The 20883-nt window shown below is 37.0% G+C and overlaps 2 protein-coding genes across 2 annotated transcripts; one reads left to right on the top strand and one right to left on the bottom strand.

The window, feature by feature from the left end:
• On the top strand, window positions 1-4545 carry LOC144453447 (E2F-associated phosphoprotein-like). The gene is made up of 4 exons (XM_078144749.1): window positions 1-116; window positions 1518-1705; window positions 2389-2568; window positions 3039-4545. The coding sequence occupies exons 1-4, from the start codon at window positions 52-54 to the stop codon at window positions 3578-3580; spliced, it is 975 nt and encodes a 324-aa protein (XP_078000875.1). The 5' UTR covers window positions 1-51; the 3' UTR covers window positions 3581-4545.
• A 2081-nt stretch (window positions 4546-6626) lies between these two features.
• LOC144444199 (uncharacterized) lies at window positions 6627-19357 on the bottom strand. The gene is made up of 7 exons (XM_078133617.1): window positions 19064-19357; window positions 18644-18739; window positions 17678-17908; window positions 13357-13570; window positions 11753-12688; window positions 10908-11041; window positions 6627-9900 (listed from the first exon to the last, which is right to left on the bottom strand). Exons 1-7 carry the CDS (start codon window positions 19355-19357, stop codon window positions 9112-9114), a joined length of 2694 nt encoding a protein of 897 aa, XP_077989743.1. The 3' UTR covers window positions 6627-9111.
• Between the last annotated feature and the right edge of the window lie 1526 nt (window positions 19358-20883).

Raw genomic sequence — 20883 nt, 5'->3', positions numbered from 1 at the left:
GCAACGTTGCGCTTATGTCGATGGTCGCAGGTTGTTCAAGAGTAACAAATAATGGCTGGTTATGATGAATACTGTGTATTTGAAGAAAGTGATGACGAAGATCGTATGATCGATAGGTATGTAAGACATTTCGCACTACTTAGTGGCACACGTAGTGTCGCATGTAGAATGGTAAACGTTCAACTTATTTTGGTAATGTTGCATGGTCTTGCATTGATCAGATATCCCTTTTATCATCATTCATTGTCAATATTACTGGTAAAATCAGGGGAATATATTATTTGCAAGTGTAGCCTAGTTTGGTGATACATCCAGTATATATTGTCAGATCTTAGACTGTGTTTAGGGTCAGGATTTAGGATCTGAGAAGACCTAGGAAGTTTTTAAATGACTATGCATACAAACATGAGAAATAAAGGCTTCTATGCATGGATGCCATTGAGGTATAACTTTCCTAGTCCTGCTTCCATGACGGTGCACGAGTCTGTATTACTGACTTGACTCTAATCTCAGAATCGAGTCCCGAATTCCTCCGTATGCAAGCAGGACTATAACTTTCCAGGATCAAGGATCCCCCCTGTATAAAATGAATATGAAATTGAGATTGAGAGACGACTTCATCTCTGTCTGTCTGTCTGTCTGTCTGTCTGTCTGTCTGTCTGTCTGTCTGTCTGTCTGTCTGTCTGTCTGTCTGTCTGTCTGTCTGTCTGTCTGTCTGTCTGTCTGTCTGTCTCCCTCCCTCCCTCCCTCCCTCCCCTCTCTCTCTCTCTCTCTCTCTCTCTCTCTCCCCCCCTCCCTCCCTCCCTCCCCCCCTCTCTCTCTCTCTCTCTCTCTCTCTCTCTCTCTCTCTCTCTCTCTCTCTCTCTCTCTCTCTCTCTCTCTCTCTCTCTCTCTCTCTCTCTCTCTCTCTCTCTCTCTCTCTCTCTCTCTCTCTCTCTCTCTCTCTCTCTCTCCCACACACAAACATATATTACTGACTGAACTATAATGAATTTGTGTTTTAGACATATGGTCACAGTCCTGCTATATATAGAGGGACTGTGATATTGTGTATACATAACTTAACAAAATGTGTAGAAGTAAAAATCAGATTGTGATTTTCAAAAAGTAAATGAATGTACAGTACATGTGTGATAATAATATTCTGTGTGTGTGTGCGTGTGTGCGTGCGTGCGTGCACGTGTGTGTGTGTGTGTTTGTGTGTGCATGTTTGTTTGTGTGTGTGTGAAGTCATTCCTACAACATGCTGACATGAAAGACCTAGTGTCTTGAACAGGACTATAATACTACTAATGTGGTGCAAGGCCAACGACTGGCTAGTAATAGATACATGTATGTATATAATGTGTATGGGTGGAAGAACATGTTTGGTGGATGGTTGATTATTACTGATTATACCTGGGCACATTTTGTAGAAAAACTGTGCATTTTATTATGTTGATGCCAATTCATAGTTTTTTTTTTCAGTGCAACATTATACACTTGTACATTTCAAAGTATTGTATTTATCTTTGTAGCTCAGACGATGAACTTGAAATCATACTACATGGAACACCTAAGCAGAAGAGACGATTGAGTCGTAGTCTTAGTCGGGGTAGTTTAGACCTGACTGATGCATCATCTAGTGGAGATGAATTTGAAAAAGAGGTGGAAGCTGAACTGGATGCAACTATGAAATCATTAGAAGAAGAGCATAAAAATATGGGTAAGAACTTTGTGTGTAGATGAGGTAACCAGTTGATGAATCTACTACTTTAATATTGCTTGAGAACATGTAAAACAGTGGACTGCTTGTGTTTGAGGTTAGAAATGTTGTTGATGTTTGTGGGTTAAAATATACTAGTATTTTTTACTACCCCTAGTCAAAAATATGTATTTCCAGTTATAGATTCAAACTAACCCTAACTCTTTACTTGACTGCATTTGTGGTCCACTGTTTTACATACATTCTTGCCACATTTCTAGCTACCTTTCCTCTCTGTCAGCTTAGAATTTTTAAATGAAAGAAGTGAAATATATAATGGTGAAAGCTTCTCTATGTCAAACTTTTGATATTTGACATAAAAAGGAGAATGGCTTTGTTTCAACGTAATATAGTATGTTTCCTATTTTTTTGTTTCAAACCTATTTTTGCTGACTTTCAGTACATGTATTTAGTTCATGATCATTACAATGAACTGTATGTTCCTTCTTTACAACCTGTGTTACAATGCAGGAGTGGTAGTCATGGCAATATGATGAATGAAGAGGTGATATTGGGTAATAACCTCATGTTATACAGTCTGGATTTATACCGTACATTACAAATCACACATAGTTAAATTTTGATGTTCATATATCATACCCTCCTATGTTTTGACCTCAGCGCATTTTCCCCCAACTTTGTAGGTGTTCACACTTTACCAGATGGACAAACTGCATCAACATCAAAAACACCAGACAAAGAAAAAAAACGAGCCACTGGAGATGAGAAGAAAATAGATGATGAATTCTATGATGATATCTACTTTGATTCTGATATAGAGGATGAAGAAGACAGACCACCCAAGGACAAAAAACAGAAAAGAGGTAAGGTGTTGACAAGGTGAATTCAGATCAACGCTTTATGCACCTGAAGATGATTAGCCAAAGTCAACTGTATACCACCCATTTCATGTTAGTGTTAACTGGCTGTGTTTGATACAACCACACTGAAACCATTAAGATGGTTTGTCAATGACTGAGTGGTTAAACCACTTGCCTCTTACCACTGCGGTCGGGGTTCAAACTCATTCTGGGTTTGATTGAATTTACCACGCTGTAAGTAAGAAGAGTGTTGTTTAATTTGACTCAACCAAACAACGCAGATTTTCCCAAGGTACTCTGGTTTCCTCCTGCACTAACATTGAACACATGAGGGACGGACAGCCCTCACTGGATGTCTTGGGAGACAAGTTTGTATATATACTTACAGAACTATCCAGTATGATGATTATTAGTATTATATTATAAAATAGTCCATTCCTGAAAGTATATTTCTTGTACTTCATTTATTTCAGACAAAAGGAAACACAAGGTACTCACCAATGATGAACTTTTCTACGATCCAAATATTGACGATGAAAATGAACGCTGGGTGGAAAAACAGCGAGAGAAGTACAGAACTGTTCAGTCAGAAAATCCTGGCATGAAGTCGAGTAAAAAAACAGAAAAGAAAGGACGTACTCAGAAGAATCAACCGAAAAATCCTACTTCTGATGCAGTTTTGAACTGTCCTGCTTGTATGGCATTGCTGTGTTTAGACTGTCAGCGACATGATGTGTATGTACATCAGTTTAGGGCAATGTTCGTCGTCAACTGCGCCATTGTGCATGACGAAATCCTACGCTACAAAGAACCAGCGAAACAAAGTAACAGAAATCGGAAACAGAAAAGGTTCAAGCCAGAGTATGTTAAAGCTGAGGGTAGTGAAGGTACAGCTAGTTCAAGTGCAGAGGAGATTTATCATCCTGTCAGATGTTCTGAGTGTAATACTGAAGTTGCTGTCTATGATAGCGATGAAGTCTTTCACTTTCATAATGTGTTGGCTAGTGCACCATGAATGAAGTTTACTCGGGTTTAAATTCTTGGAATTTCTTGTAATGAAATTCCACTAAACTGCCATCATGAATTTTCATATTCAGACTTGAAAATGTATCTCAAAATGTCTCTCATAAAGTGAGAGTATGTATGCTGGTTTTACAGTCACAGCATGAATTTGTTCACTTCTTTTTTTTCACAGTGATCGTCCTTTTGCATGATCAAATCGCCATTTTTGTACGGTCAATGCGACTTTTATGTTGTAATGATTATTTACTTGATGTGGGCTTTGATTGGTGCTTTTCATGGCACAGTCAGTAACCCAACAGTGTTATGTTTATATGAGCGGCTTCAAAGTTGAAGTATGGTATATCACACCATATATCTGGTCATCAGAAAGACAAAAGGATTTTATAGTTTGGCCACTAGGAGTGCTGTTCAGAAGCAGTAATTTAGCTTCCATTGAAAAGTCATTATTTAACTCTCCCACTGTAAAAGTTGGTTGCATTCTCACCTATTCAAAGCATTCTGCTACCGATAACATTTTTTTTTTCAGATGTTGTTATTTTTTAGGAACTCAGAGTTGGCTATCTTTTTGTTCATGTATATGCCATGTGATTTTAGCCGATATTTTTTATTATGTAGTGCCCTCTTGCAATGCTTCTCCTCTTGAAATTACTGTTACTAGGTAGGTAACCAGAATACAGCCTATTTTGCATGTATTTTACCTTGCATAAGCTGTCATAGCATTTGAAATAAAAATACAAAAATTATTTACCGTTATTTCATCTCTAGGTAAACTTTGAAGAAAATGTATATTGAAGTCATCAACCTGATGACATGCTAAATCTACTGTGTACAAGTAAACATTTTGATTCCAATTCTGGCTTTATTTTTGTTATACACTAATGTTTTTTCTGTAGCTATAAATAAATATCTGTACAAATCAAATATTTAGTGTGTCACTTGTACTTTCCATGAAGACAAATAAAGGGGAAACTTATGTATTTTTTTATCCGTCTGGTATGTAACATGGTTTCTTACAGTAGATATGTAATTCTGTTTCAAGACTTTTGTAAATAAAGCTTTGGTTTTTTTTTACAAAGTGAAAGCTGGCTACTTGAGATATCATTGTAACATTACCAGTATTACATTACAGTAATGCTATTTCTGAAAATTGGGGAAATACAAACATTGAAGTAAATTCTGAGGAGTATGTAGAAGGTATAAGAAGTATAGATGTAAATATTCTATCACATCTCAGACCACAAATTTTTTTTTTGTGGTCGGAGATCAAGTCAAATGAATGGAGAATTACAAAGAAAGGCTGGTAATAGGTTGAAATTTGAAGAAATTGATTGTCAGGTGTTCACTCAGTCATACCGGTACTACACCCCAGGGACTGACATTATGGTAACTCAGTGGACTTATGCAGAATTGATTAGACCAAATAAATAGTGACCAATTGCATGACTTGTTCTCCTTGTTATTTTGGGGTCAGAAAGATGAGACAAACCACTCTCCTTTTTGCATATTGTACGTTGTTTTATAATATTCATCTTCATATCATAATCCACAGTGTCATAGTTTAGAGATCTAAATGATGATTGCAGAATCTAGAAAATTATGTGTAGTTGAGTAAGCTTAGTCAAATATGGTAAATATACAAATATAAAAAGAATAACTATGTCTGATTTCAGTTGTTCATAGTTGTCTCAATCAAGTGACCTGTGACTTCCTTCCAATCTGCCATTTCCTTCTTCATCAACTCGGTTATAGAATCAAACACCAGAGGGCGGCACAGCTATGTCCAATCCATGGCTTTTTTGTAGGTATACCTGTGTCAGTATGCACCATGCAAAAGTGCATTCGAAAGTCATTTATCCTGATCAGAATACAAAAATTTATCCTGACCGAGGTATGCATTTATCCCATGATTATTCCTGACTATAATACATGGAAAACTACCATCTTCTGTTTTTTGTTACATCTTACCTATCTCTTCTATTCTATTTTAAACATATCTTATACATGTATATATTTTGGGTGATCAGACTAATTTCTGTATATATGAAGATTATGTGATTGCTGAGCAACGAGGAAAGCAATATCTACTTCATCATCACATCTGTCCTTCTGTTTCACAAATAGTGCGATGAGATTAACTGCAGCGATATATACCATTATTTGGAGGGATGGACTAAAATTCTACATGTGTGAAGGTTGGGTGATTGTATAGCAACAATGATGTATGTGATCCAGTTGCATATATGTGATGATATCGCTTACTGCATAGCAACACAAATGGTGTTTATGTGATTACTGCATGGCAACATCAATGATGTGTGTAAGAATGCGATCAACTTGAAGTAAATAATGACAAGGATGTCAGATGAAGCCAGATCGAACAGGAACACAATTGTGATGCTGATCACATAAATTTTGGCAGATGTACAGCAATACATCATTCACACCAACACACGTGTAGTTTCAAGCAAATTCAAATGGCTCTGTACATTTCATTCACACCAACACACATGTAGTTTCAAGCACATTCAAATAGCTCTGTATATTTCATTCACACCAACACACATGTAGTTTCAAGCACATTCAAATAGCTCTGTACATTTCATTCACATCAACACACGTCGTTTCAAGTACATTCAAATAGCTCTGTCCATTTCATTCACACCAACACACATGTAGTTTCAAGCACATTCAAACAGCTCTGTCCATTTCATTCACACCAACACACATGTTGTTTCAAGTACATTCAAATAGCTCTGTCCATTTCATTCACACCAACACACATGTAGTTTCTAGCACACTCAAATGGCTCTGTACATTTCATTCACACCAACACACATGTACTTTCAAGCACATTCAAATAGCTCTGTCCATAAGTTCATTGAAACATCAAAAAACATACACAGCTGGTAAATTTTGATTTCATCTGTTTACTGGAGTATTCAAATAATATTCCACATCTACAAGTACAGAAGACACAAAAGTACTGTGAAGTAAAACTTTTTATTAAATAATAAAATATTTTACTGAAATATCTACAAGGAAAACTAGCAGTAAAAACTAACACCACGTGATTAGAATATATTTTGGTGACCCTTCACCAAAAATTCTCAATATGCGGTGATCTAATGGACCCTATTTTCTGCTACATAACTAGAGCCATTGAAATGCATGCACATTTATTTGGCACATAACTGACAGTGTTTCGCTATGGGTAGTAACAGTACTAGGTAAAAAGTACATGAGATCCCCTGGTCTTTTACTTTTACAGGGGTTCCCCATCAAAATTATGGTACAAAGGATGACACTCCATGCAAAGTTTACCAGATTTACTTTCTCTTGTTACCAAGCTTCCCAAACCTTCACAAAACACTGATAACTTGTGTACTCAATGACAATGATTTTGACTGTAATAATTAAGATTTTAAATCAGATGCAATTTCATTTCATGGTTTATATAAAAAAAAAACTACTGATGTTCTTTAAGAAAACATCAAAAACAAATATGAACGGTGGACCAAAAATTGGACTACATTAGCAAAAATTTAGTGATGAGCTGTTTGTACAATAGCATTATTTACAAAAAACTGTCAGAGTGGAGTTTGAATCTCAATATTTGTGGCCTGTGGCCTCTGCTGCAAATGGTTAGCTAACACTGCTAATAAGTGCAACAGTTGAACTCAAATTTGCCAAATGCAGTTTAGATGAAAAAAAAAAGACTTGTTAATAGAAGAGGCCATGTGTGCAGTTAACATGAACCAAGTTTTTGAAACACCAGTTCATATGAACTGACTAGACAATGGCTTCTGTAATTTGCATTGGCAGTGTGTTTGCCATGAGATTCACACTTCCAAAAATTGTATGTGTTCCTGCACTAAATGTAAGGCATGGTTTTAAAGATATAATACCATGTATCAGCTGGAATTGACAAATTACCCTGTGTCCTGTACACTACAGTAGTTTGCAGACCATGTGCATTTGGTGGCTTTCATTTTGAAATTCATTTGCGGCGTGTATCACAGATGGTGCACACATTCTGATTCACATGATCATTCATTTCAGAGATAGGTCATGATTTCATTGTTTATATGAAATAAAACCTTCCAATTACCATCAATTGATTTGTATGCTTTGGTTGATCTGCAAAATCACACAATTCATTCAATCAATTTATAAAATGTCATTATTGTGACAGAAAAAATTGTCAATTGCAATTTTTTCATCCGTTTTCCCAAGTGTTTTTTTTATTTTTATTTTTTACTCTGGACAGGCAGTATCTACACAACAATCACACAGGTAGGAAGCATGGAAGAAACATAGCATTGGTCACTCCAAAGCAAAGTGTTTCGTTGTCACATTGAAATTATGTATATTATGTACTACATTGTGAAATGTTAGTGCTCATATAAAGTAAGTGTGAACTGTAACATTTTGCAATAGAAAGCTCTCCTCATAACATCGTGTTTCGGTAGCGGGTAAAGTAGGCAAATTCTACCCCAAACTCTCATGACATTTACCATGATTCTTGACCGGAGTGATGGTACAAAGTCTGGAAATCTATTTAAATTTTACAGGATCCTCCCTGTTACCAGGGTTCTCAAAACATGGCAAAAACACTTGCATGTAGTCCTTTCTACACCATGCTATAACCAACAGCTGTCCCCAGCCACACTCACGCAGTCAACTAAACATTGCATTGTTGCACTAAACGTACATAATGTATTACGGTCTGAAAAAGGAGAGTTAGAAATATTGTACATGTACTAATGTGTGATACTAATTGTAGTGCATTAATAAAATCCTGCTTTGGATGACCAGTCAACCTCTGTGGGTTCTCACAAGAGAAGATCAGTACAAAAAATGTAGTTCATCCACAAGTGAATAATTCTTATCCTGTTATATTACTTCTGCTTCATAAAACTATGGTTCATACTTGATTTTCAGAATACGTACATGAAGTTCCACCAGGTGACAGCAAAATGTTTCCAGGAGTTAGAACTGGTAATTCTACAAGTCATTTCTCTGACCAATAATTTTCTACCTGACTTTGAACTCCAACTCTGTTTACTTGTAAATACAAATAACCTTATCAATATAAATACTGTAGTAAGAACTGAAACTCACTTTTCAAAAAAAAAAAAAAAAAAAAAAATTCAACTGCACTTCATGTAAGATGTAGGCTCCCAAATGGGAGTAGAAATGAACAGGTGTTTTTTATGGCAGTTTACAGTGCAATAAGAAGTTGCTATAAATTGTCATGATCTGTTATAAAATGAATGGTCATACCATTAATATCTTCTTTTTTAGTGCCTCAAAAAATGCTGTACAGTCAGTAAAAATCTCACGACATAGACATCACACACTGACAGAGTCTTCAAAAAGTCCCACAAGGACTGACTGTTTATCTCAGTTCCTTTCTGAATTATGTACATGGCATAAAGAATTAAGTCAATCATCTCGCCAGTGACAACCGTCTGATTCCACGTTTATTTTACCACAGTACTTGTTTGTACAAGTCTGTTCTTTTCACACAAGGTTAGCTGATGTGCTTCCACTTGCTACAGGAACTGCTAACTGACCAGCTGGTATGATACCAACAGGAACAGCTGAAAAATTTGGTGTATTACTAGGTACAGTTGACCCTATTGCACTGCTCACAGCAACAGGTGTTGGTGCAACAACTGAAGAGTTAGGATTTTGAGATACAGCCACATTTACTCGGGAGGGCACAGCTGCAGACAAAGATTTGGGAACGACACTGGTTAACATGGTTGGGACAGGTGCTGAGGTAATGGCTGGTTTAAATTTCGGTGCCTGTTTAACTGGTGGTGACTGTACGGGTAGCCTTGATGGCACACCACCACTGGGCTGTGGATACAGCACATGCTTTCTTTTACTAAGTATTGTACTTGGATATGGAAATCCTGCATTGATGCTCATAGACCCTCCCTCTCCAAGACCGAACACAGGGTACAACGCCGACACAAACTTAGTGTGGACTTTCACTAATGTGGTCTTGTCCTCTGCATTCACAAATTCCAAGACTCCCTTCTCCCTGTCAAGCAGTACACCTAACCTCGTTATGGAAGGTGTATACAGGGAAACTGGATTCTGGTGGCAATTATGGATGAAGGTCATTCCTGCCTGTGGCTGGTATTTGACACACCACGATGCGGCATTATAACCAAGGAAGTGAGAGCGAGCTACTTGTCTAAATGCAACACCAATAGTAAAAACACAATTCCTGACAAGAATTTCCCAGTAGCATTTTTCAGCTGGTAAGGGTTGACTTCCAAAGATGCTGGTTGACATACCCTAAAAAAAAATCCAGAGTGAAAAATGTATCAGATAACATGCTACACATATTTACAGCTAAGATGCCTTCTTACAAGGTAAATGAAAACAATGCATGCATTTTATGCATAAACTGCAGCATCCTGTGCTCTATCTAGAAAGTAACGATCATGTCATGTACATTTGTATATGAAAAAGAAATATTTTTGTGTAAATGTATTGTATTATTTTCAAGAAATCAAACAATGGAATCCAAGTTTCTATGGCAGCAGTATAGCCTGGGGGAAATCTCTCAGAAGCACCTTGACATAAAGCAATACAAAATGTTGTTCATTTGGTTGCAAACTGAACAGCCCAGTGATGTACAATCACAAAATATGTAATACAACTGGGCTGTAGACTGTAAGATCATGATGGTTTGTGTTGTTCAGCCCTAATCAGTCTTCTGTAGGTGCTCGCTGATTGGCATTACATTACATGTTGTATCTTACTGGGGTTGTAATTGTGGTTCAAGTAATTACTTAATTACATTACTGCCTAAGGATTCACAGCCAAATGATTGTGGGGAGGCACAAACTGACAACTTGCAGATTCTGAGTGGGCCATGAACCATTTCAAATCCAAATACCAGGAGATACATAACAACATAGTACTACTGGAACCTAATATCAGTAGCGTTAAAACTTAAAATCTCATATATTTATTCTAATCTCATGTAGAGTTTCTTTATGCAAGTATTACTACACAATTTTCTTTTTGAATAATTTGAATATTAAGTGCAAATTCTTAAAATAGCGCCAATGGTATTGTAGCATGGCTGCACAGATTGTGTTGATTTTGAAAAAAAAAAAATTTATCCGCATATGCCAATCTATCACTTTTGTTACCTATGCAGTACACAGTAAAAGAAGGATGCAGTAAACAAAAATAATTGATAAAGAATGATGTAGATCTTGACTGATGAATACCACACAACTTGATAAAGGTAGACATCTTTATGAACAACATGGTGGTGCTATTAGACCTACCTCAAATGGAGTTTGAGTGTCTGGCGTACATGTACATGGTACCACTTCTCTATTTTTATTGTATACAATCTGCTTGGGATTGAGGACTTCTATGAATGGATGTGCTGTACACTCATCAAAGCACACATCAAAAGCTGAAACACAAAGACATATTGAGTGCAGTTATAAACAGAGATTTAATGTACCATGCACTGTAAACTTGGAATTTTTTGCTAGATTTATTTTCACTTACTTTGCTAGAAAACAAGTAGTAGTACTGAAAATGCCTGAAAACAACGTACCAGTCTGGTAATTAGTGAAAATTAGTAGCTGAAGACTGTGAAATCGCAAAAATTTTCTAGTAGCAAAAACTATCTCTACTTCACAGTACATACTTATACATTTGTATTACACACTTCTTATTTGCAGTATACATGAAGTTGGAAGTCATGAACTTGAACATATGGGGAAAAAAATGTCTCTGGTGCAAAACATGGCAAAATTGATCAATGAGAACTTCCTGAGAATAAATACCTACAATGTAAGTGGAGAGAGAAATATCATTAATTTCAAAATTGCTGTACACAAGTTACTTTTAGAGTCTGAACTGTTTTGTACTTGGCATTTAGAATAGCTGGTCACTCAACCAGTAATTCTAAAATGGGTGTCTAGAATATATTATCAGTAATGTCCTGCCAATAGTTTTGTTTGCATCTAGAGATGTTTAAAGGCTAATGTCGGATTACGATTAAAATTTGGACAAGAAAAAAAGCTGTCCATCAGTGTAACAGAAAAAGTAGTCTTCAAAAAAAAAAGAACGAAGCAAATGTGGGTATGTATTTAAAACAAATAGTGAAATCCCTTACCCTTTATTTGATGAGTCCTGTAGAGATACGCAAGTTGGTTGTATTCTCGAGTTCTGTTCCTACATTGATAATCCTGGTCACTCTTATATTTCACAGACAAGATTTTTAATTGTTGAAGTTTCTTCTTTGGTGGCTTTCCAATAACAGATATTGGTGGTGTTTTCCTCTTCTTAGCTTGGTTACTCATCAGGTCCTTTTGAGCATTTGAATTCGGAATTAGATGCTGAGAGAGAGTTGGAAGCTGATAGGTGGAACTAGCTGCTCCACTAACATATTGATACTGTGGTTTGTAAGTTGAGCGAACACTTACATTTGATGTTGGAGCTTTTCCTTTACTGGTTTGACTTATCCCAGCACTGGCCTGCTGGTACTGTACTTGTGAAGACACTGGCAAGACTACATATCTACGTGAAGATGGATCCATCTGGTTTGTTTTCTGTTGTCCATAATTTGCTATAGTCTGTAAGCTCATCATAGTTGGAGCTTGGGTCCTTGCTGGTATAATTCCAGTTGGAACAGCAATTTGACTATTGATCACACCTGCTCGCATGACTTGCAAATTCTGTGACTGAGAAGGTGACATGAAGTATTGTATATTTCGTTGAGAGGCTGACTGCTGTGATGGCTGTGTTTGCTGTCTGTTTGTTTGTGTTTGGTATGCCTGAGATAAAATTACTGGTCGAGACTTTGCACTGGCCATATGATTCCTTACTCCTATTTGATGGGATGGAAACTGTGCTGCAGTATTTGTGGCTTGCCTAAATGCAACATTGTTATTGACAGCTGATGTACCCTGCTGTGACTCAAGATGATAGGATGGTGGCAGCTTTTCCAGTTCACAATAGGAAGCGATCATTTCCATGGCTTTTTTGGTATCCCCAACTGCAGCTAGAACACTATCCGATTCATCTGTTGAATTCTCCTTGTCCTTTTTGGCTAAATCACGAAGGGGATAAAAGGGTTTCATCACATTTATTACACTGCATACAAACCAAGTGATATCGTGTCAATTAAAATTGTCAAATCTACTAGTATATCCTGGCGAGTAAATGGCAACCATATATCTATATTTCAGATTTTCAGACAAAGGAAAAGGATATGTACAGGTGGGTTTTTTGGGTATTTCTTTTTTTACATTACTTCCAATATTTCACTCATGCCAGATGAAATACTTTTTCCATGAAATTATACAAACACATTCAGGGGTGAACAAATCCACTGGTCCTGGGTCCAAGACTAGCGATTTTTTTGGGTGGACCACGCAAATTTTACCTTGTCTGGTCAGTCGGACCAGTACCTTACTGTTAATAACTGTTAAAAAGTCATCTGAATATACAGATTCATTGGTAAGATTTAATGTTTCACGTTAGCGGGACCTGAGACAACTAATTCTTTCAGCAGGACCACTGGATTTTTTAATGCACTGGTCTGGGGACCACCAGTTCACAAAATGATTTGTTCACCCCTGACATTATGTATATGAACATAAACGTCACTTTTTTTCAACAAATTCCCTGCTGTACACACAAACTTTATATATATTAATCAGAACCCCGCAACACCTGTTTTTAATTACGGACCCTGCAGCAAAATCAAAGGAATACCTTTTCTATCAAGTTGCTCTGTTATTGAATCTACCATGGTCTTCTTACTTCTCCTCAGTAAATCCAATTTCCGTAGTTTGTACTTTCTATTAATGTATACTTCCATGTTAAATTCCAATGGCATGCAAGTATCTTTCATTGCTTGATGGTCTTCGTTCAATATTTCCACAAGATTGGTGGCTAGTATGAATCTGTTCTTGATGTCAACAGCTTCCTGTATTGAAATAAAAACGGCGTTTCATTCAGGTGACTTTTTAATTACGTATGATCAAGATTCAGTCATGAACATGTAAACTTTGTATAAGTTATATATAAAACTTACATGTGAGGTGGTCCCACATATTTAGTAACTAGTATGTATAGCATTTATGTCTATTGACATTTTTCATCGAATCCTCTCGATCTCTCTTTTACTAGCGACCACCCTGGCATCCAGACTAGTATAGCACTGAGCTGTAAGTACACTCAGGGGAGTAAAGAGTTTGGTAAAGAGGACACTGTTATATGTGTATACGCAAGTAAGTATGTCAATTTGTACTAGGGAGAAAGTTGTGCTTGTGATTTCATAACTTTAGAATGTCATAAGACAAATACATCACGAGTACTAGAAATTTAACCAATACATACAACTTAATTTGATACAGCTCAGCACTTTCACCAAACTATCAGTCTTGTTCACTCTATCATAGATTTATAAAATATTTGTAACTAAGATCATCTCAAAGAGAATGCTCCCATAGACCTTAGGGAGAAAGTATCATCCTTCATCTGTATCTGTATCTGTATAGTTACGGTGTAGGTCCTGGGTAAGGAATAACACACCGGGGGAGAGTATTTAGTCAGAATGGTTTTTGACAGTGACTGCCATTTTAAAGGCGTCACAAGATTTAGCGCACACAGTACTATTGTCCAGATGGTTCCAGTCTACTAGTGTTTTTACAAAGAATGACTGTTTGTATTGAGCAGTTTTACAATTGTCAATTTCAAAGCACTTTGAGTTGTTAGTAACTCTTTGTTCAACAATGTTAGCTGAGATACAGTCGGCAAATTTCCTAGCTTTTATAGATCTTTTGGGTCTTATGGGTTTAAGATAGTCCGCTGGTTGAATTGCTGGTACTAGGCCCTCAACCACCCTGTATAGAAAAATTAGCCTGTTTGCTGTGCGTCTATCCTGGAGTGATGTAAGTTCGAGGCTTTTTACCATTTTGGTGACACACCCTTCGTCCCTACTCCTGTAGTTCCCTGTGATGAAACGTGCTGCTCTGCGCTGTACCTGTTCGAGTCGGTCAATGTTTTTATGTAAGTAAGGGTCCCAAACCACTGAACCATATTCTAGCATGGATCTTACTAGTGAGATGTAAGCTGTTTTCTTACATGACTGCGTACAGTGACGAAGGTTTCTTCTCAGAAACCCCAATGTAGAGTTTGCTTTCTTTGTGATATTTGCAATATGTGGAGTCCATTTCATGTCCTCTGACAAAGTGAGACCAAGATAAGGATTTTGTGTGACCTGCTGCAATATGTAGTTACTCAGTGTATAGAAATGAGAAGATTTATTTCGAAGAGACATGATGTAGCACTTTTTGGCATTAAAGCGCATCCCCCAAGTGGTGGCCCATATTTCCAGTTGATCTAAGTCTCTTTGCAGAGTGAAGTGATCCTGATAGGTCTTGATCTGTCTATACAATAGGCAGTCGTCAGCAAAGAGTCTAACATTTGATTTGACACACTCAGGTAAGTCATTTATGTGGCACAAGAATAGTAACGGCCCAAGTACAGTGCCCTGGGGGACTCCGGAATCAACGGTAACTAGGTCTGAGTATTCCCCTTCCACTACTGCTCTCATGTAACGTTTTGTGAGGAAAGATGTAATCCACGAGTGGATAGATCCATGGATGCCATAGTTGTTTAACTTATAGAGAAGCTTTTTGTGAGGGACCGTGTCGAATGCCTTGGAAAAATCCAATATAGCAATGTCTGTTTGGATGTTCAGATCGAAAGATTTCATGAAATCATGGAGAGTTACAACTAATTGGGTTTCACAAGAAAAACCTGACCTAAAACCGTGGTTTAGTGATGACAGTATGTGGTTTCTTTCCAAGTGTTGAAGAATATGTCGGCAAATTATGTGTTCAAGGAGTTTACTTGTAACGGATGTTAGTGAAATCGGTCTGTAGTTTTCTGGTAAGTGTTTATCCCCTTTTTTAAACACTGGGGCAATGTTTGCTGTAAGCCAGTCGTCTGGTAAGGATCCTGAGTCAACTGAAATTTGGAATATTTTTGTTAGTCCTGGTGCGAGTTGTTCAGCGCAGTCGCGTAACACAAGATTTGGTATTAAATCTGGACCTGATGCCTTCGATGGATTTATTGTTTTTAATAATTTTTCCACTCCTTTGTTATCAATTGTTAACTGTTCCAATGGTTTTAGTTTCTTTACTTTTCTAATTGTCGGCATGGCATCTGTTGATGAGGACTTTGTAAACACAGATTTGAATTGTTCAATCAGGATATCTGCCTTTCCTTTGCTATCATTTATTAGCTGACCTTTTTGTTTGAGGGGTGCTATTCCAATATTATCCTGGCGTTTGGATTTAACGTACTTCCAAAATGGTTTGGTGTTGTTTTGGTCTAAGCCCTGTTTTATGATACTATTTACATGATCTTTTTCAGCCTTTCTGAATTCTTGTTTACACTGTTTTTGGTAAAATTTGTAGTTTGACCACTTGTTTGTTGTCTTTGCCTGCTTATAAAGCCTGGCCTTTTTCCTTACCATACGTTTCAGTGACTTGTTAAACCAGGGAACCGAATATCTTGGTTTCCGCATTGTTGAGGGGATATGCTGATCTACTGCTGTTGCAATACCAGATTTAAATATATCCCACAATGACTGTACCACAACAGGTGTTGCGTTCTGGTTTATGGCACTGGCAGATGTTTTGTTTAATATCTTATGTGAGAGATCTAACATGTCCTTTTTGATGGCATCCCAATTTGCTTTGGAATATTGATAACATTTTCTTGGTTTAGGTTTGTTGTACATTGGTCTGATGTCGGTGTCTGTAATGATCATGTCGTGGTCAGATATTCCTGGGACATTAGTGGATGATTTGATGAGGGAAGGATTGCTCGTAAATACCAGGTCGAGCATATTTGTCTCCCGGGTTGGTGACTCATGAATCTGTGTCAGGTGGTGTTCTGAAGCAATGTCAATTAGAACTTGATGAACATCTCGGTTTGGTGCTTTCACATTTACTGAAGCAGTATCCCAGTTTATGTCAGGGCAATTGAAATCTCCTGACAAAATCACATGTTTTGAGTTGTTTGAGTTATTGATTTTTTGTAGAGAATTGTTCAGTTTTGTTAGGTCACTCAAGTTCCTGTGAGGCATGTAAAAACAGCCAATAAGGAGGTCTTTCATTGATTTTAGCTTAATTTTCACCCATTCATCTCTGTTGAAGTTATTGGGGCAGTTCTTGATATAAATAGCCTCCTTGATGCTGTGCCTGAGCCATTTAGTCTCTTGAAAACTCAATGATAGGTGGCGCTGTTCACCGTGATAACAATCCCATAGATCTTACTTCTTAGGAAGAGAGTATCATGCTTCATCTCTGTTAAATTTATTGGTGCAACTCTTGATATAAATACCTTCCTGAATGTCAGTTTATGCCAATTGGTTGCTCTATTGATGACCTTGACATGACATTCTCCCAACAGCCCTTGTTGGGCTACTGCTGATGATCATGTATCAAGATGTGTGCCGGTACAGTACTAGTAGATTTATTGCAATCACATTTATTTCCTTTTAACCTCACTGACAAGGTGCATTCCACAGTGTATGAAGCACTGCATGACATTTGATAGATTACACCACACTTATCTTCCTTCTTTGCTTTATCTTTTGGGTAAACCAACAGCTTCCGGGCATATGGATTCTACAAGCTTCAGATTCCCCTGATGAATGGGAAAAACTAGACAAATACATGCCGGCTATTGCCATTTGCTGATACCTGGCATCATAAGCAGGATAATGTACAACTTCCATTTTCTATCTACCAATAAGTGGAGTTTTTTTATCTGATAATCCATAGAGTTGTTCCTGTGACACACAAATAAGGCAAAGCCCCTTTTAAATTCAAACAGTCTCTCTCCCTCTAACCTGCAAGATACAGTGTTGGGGTGCTGCCAAGCCTCAAATTACCCCCCCCCCCCCCCCCCCCCCAATTCAGGACCTCTTGTTATTTCAAGGCTACAAGTGTACTCGTTCTAATGTTTCTGTGAAAGTTATGACAATAAAAAAAAAATAGTTGTCACAGTTACTTACATCCAAAAATTCTGATTCATCCAAGTTTTTGACATTGTCAACTTTTTGTAGTAGTTCATCTGTTGTTTCTAATCCTTCCTCTAATGTAGCCTTATGAAGACTTAGTTTATCCAATTGAATCCTGAAGGCAGAAGCTATCTCTTCAACCATTGCAGCTTTTCTATCTTCTAAAGCACTGATTAGTTTATGCATTGATTGGTTTACCTTCTCAATCAGTTGATCACACTTTGCCTAAGAGGGGTAATAGAAGTTTTATTAGTATATTGTAACATTCATTCACAAAAGCAAATTTCAAATCCATTCAAAACTGAGCATGTTTAGTTGAAAAGGCCTAAGGAATTATTTTTAGTTGCTATACTGGTATTTTGCAATCTTGGAGAATAAGGAGAGCCCTTCCAGCAGAGTTACGATTTATGGTTACAAACAATGATTTTTACAAATGTGACTTATTCATTTTTATTCGATTTTGGTGGTCACACAATTGAGCTGTGCAAAGCAATCTGCCTCAGAAAGAACAAATTTGGGTCAATAACTGTGTTTAATTCATTCTAGTACTGGACTGTGTCTTCCCCAAAGAGTCATATTTTGACCACATGGGGGCAGGCTTCAGTATACATTCTCTCCTCAGCCACTCCCACTGGGTAGGATTGGAAACAGATATGAATAGTAACCATTAAAGTAAGGCTGCAAATTGTAATAATACTGATATTTGTTTGCAATAATTTGAATGAGATAGTAAAGTCAAGCCAAATGTCACCTAAATTTAAAGTGTTCCTAATACTAACTTCCTCCTTTTAAACAAAGAAGATATGCATAGGCCTCTTAGACAGGGTTCCTGAGGAATATTATTATTTCACAAAATCATATTCTTTCAATGGCCCATTCTTCATTACAAACATGTTTGCACAAAAGCAAATCTGATTATTGTTACATTGTAATAGTGTTACACAGTGCCAGTTTACATACCTGAACTTGAATCGTCATACTTTTCATTTCAGACATGTTGTCCTTTATATTTGCTTTGTATTCCTGTAACTTTTCACCATCCTGTATCAAGTCATCCTAAATTTAGAATAAATTGAGAGATTGACAGTTGATATTATTTCCACATATTACTATATTATAGTATATGGTCACTGAATCTTTTACATGTGGCATTGATCTATATAAGTTATCTTCAACCTGGTTTCCCTACTCTCTCTACGTCATGGATATTTGACATGGAAGATTTCACTGCAAACATTGATATTACCACCTTTAATATACACAGAGGTGTAGGGAAAAAGATGATAAATGAAAGATGTCTGTATTGCTAGCTTCAGATTCAAAATGCACTGACTGACTACATCATGGAAGTACTGTTGGCGAACAAATAAATACACCAACCTTAATAATAACGCCATCTGTTGTTACTTCAACAGTTTTCAGTTCATCATCACATTTCGCCAACAAATCTTGGATAAGTTCATCAACCTCTTGCTCCGTGTTGTCATTAATTTCGGCATCTGGGTCATTCAAGTCACTGTCCGTCTTTGTTGTCGGATCACTGATGATCGTCTGCTGGGATTTTTTATTTTCCTCTAATGCCGTCAGTATTGATTTCGGAACATTCACCATGGTCGGAGAAGGATCATTGAGATCTTCCGCCAAGGCCATGGATATCAGCCCATAAGCCGTCATTTTATCGACAGGGAAACCAAAACTAACATAGGAGATGTACAAACCGCCAAAATTTTCAACAAATGTAAATGGCGACGATCTATTTTTTCTCCGATGGTGTTGTGCGCAAGTGTACTGCGCATACAGGACATCGTATGGGTTAAACCATTGGTGTGAAGGGAATCAGGAAGCGTCATACGAAATGCAGGGACATATATATTTTAATTGGTTTATGCAAATACTTTACAATAATGGAAAAAAATAATTCCAGAGAAGTTGCCATATGGTAATTTCAAAACCATTAATACTTGTCAATAATATTAAGTAATTACAAAGGTTGCATGCAAGAGTACACGTGCATTATATAACAGCAACATCCCTACATTTGAATAATTTATACATGTAACATACTATATACATCTCGACGTTCCTGCAAAATATGCCATTGGTCAGAATCAAATCACATGACTTACATGAAATACATTATTGCCCGCATGAGGTGATTATTGCCCATTTGGACAAAGACTATTGCCCATACGTTCAGGGACTATTGACTGCATCTTGTTGTATCAGGCTGGGGTCTGCATACTCCCACAGGAAGGTGGATGTGGATGTGCTTCCCAAATGGGTGATTTCTTTCATGTGTTATATTTTCCTGTAAACAATGTTCCAGGCATGGGTTAAAAAAGATGGAGATCATATTCTTATAAAGTGGAGGTTCATATGCCCAGTATGCAATATTCATTGCATATATGGTCAATACATCACACTGTAGGCCATAGTCAATCTAAAGAACGTAGTGTAATTTGATTCTGCTCAATGGCATAAATGGCAGTTTTTATAAGAATGCTGAGGTGCTATCAATTTAGATATAACCATTGCTGTTATAATACATTATAATAACAATCACAAGATAATGATGTATAAATTGAATTTAACAAAACATTTTTTTATCCAAGGTGAACTAAAAAAAAATAATTTCTTTTGTTAATTTTAATCATTTTTTTCATACATGTATCTCAACAGAAGTACTACATGTAAGAACATGTGGATGAATATACAGGATATGCCACCAACCTCATTAATAGTTTGTGCACAGTCTTTCTATCAGATAAGGGGACTGTGGGTTTATGACTTACTTCTGTTGAGTGCCCCCCCCCCCCTCCCCTTCCCTTATACAAAGTGTTCTCTTTACAGGAGCGCACACACATAATGTTGGATAACAAGTAGCATCTCTTTATAGCTAGGTTATGCATTTCTATCAGAGGGGGCTCAGGCTTAGTTAGTTATGATTACAAAAACAATATGTGAAGAGAGTATGACCCCTTCATGTACATATACGAAAAGATATAGTAATTCTTGTTACATAGAAACATTGTTGATACTGATTTGTAATTATTCTATTGTTCATGTTTGTTGGTATTTATACGTTGTTTAATTATTTGTTTTCATAATCATAACCAAGCTTGAGCCCCCTGTGATTTCTATCAATCAAAACCCAGATACACAAATGCAAGGACATGCTGTACAAACACCAAAGACAGTGT

The sequence above is a fragment of the Glandiceps talaboti genome, chromosome 2 (assembly GCF_964340395.1).
Source record: "Glandiceps talaboti chromosome 2, keGlaTala1.1, whole genome shotgun sequence".
In the NCBI taxonomy this organism is placed as follows: Eukaryota; Metazoa; Hemichordata; class Enteropneusta; family Spengelidae; genus Glandiceps; species Glandiceps talaboti.
Note: the sequence above shows the minus strand (reverse complement) of the source record. Positions and strands in the feature narration are given on the sequence as shown.

Excerpts from the sequence above, each read along its gene's own strand:
- LOC144453447 (XM_078144749.1), top strand. The coding sequence starts at position 52 with ATGGCTGGTTATGATGAATACTGTGTATTTGAAGAAAGTGATGACGAA. Across the intron at positions 117-1,517 it reads GAAGATCGTATGATCGATAG|CTCAGACGATGAACTTGAAA; the intron begins GTATGTAAGACA and ends TTATCTTTGTAG. Across the intron at positions 1,706-2,388 it reads AGAAGAGCATAAAAATATGG|GTGTTCACACTTTACCAGAT; the intron begins GTAAGAACTTTG and ends CCAACTTTGTAG.
- LOC144444199 (XM_078133617.1), bottom strand. The coding sequence starts at position 19,357 with ATGACGGCTTATGGGCTGATATCCATGGCCTTGGCGGAAGATCTCAAT. Across the intron at positions 17,909-18,643 it reads GTATGACGATTCAAGTTCAG|GCAAAGTGTGATCAACTGAT; the intron begins GTATGTAAACTG and ends TACCCCTCTTAG. Across the intron at positions 13,571-17,677 it reads ATGAATCAGAATTTTTGGAT|GAAGCTGTTGACATCAAGAA; the intron begins GTAAGTAACTGT and ends ATTTCAATACAG.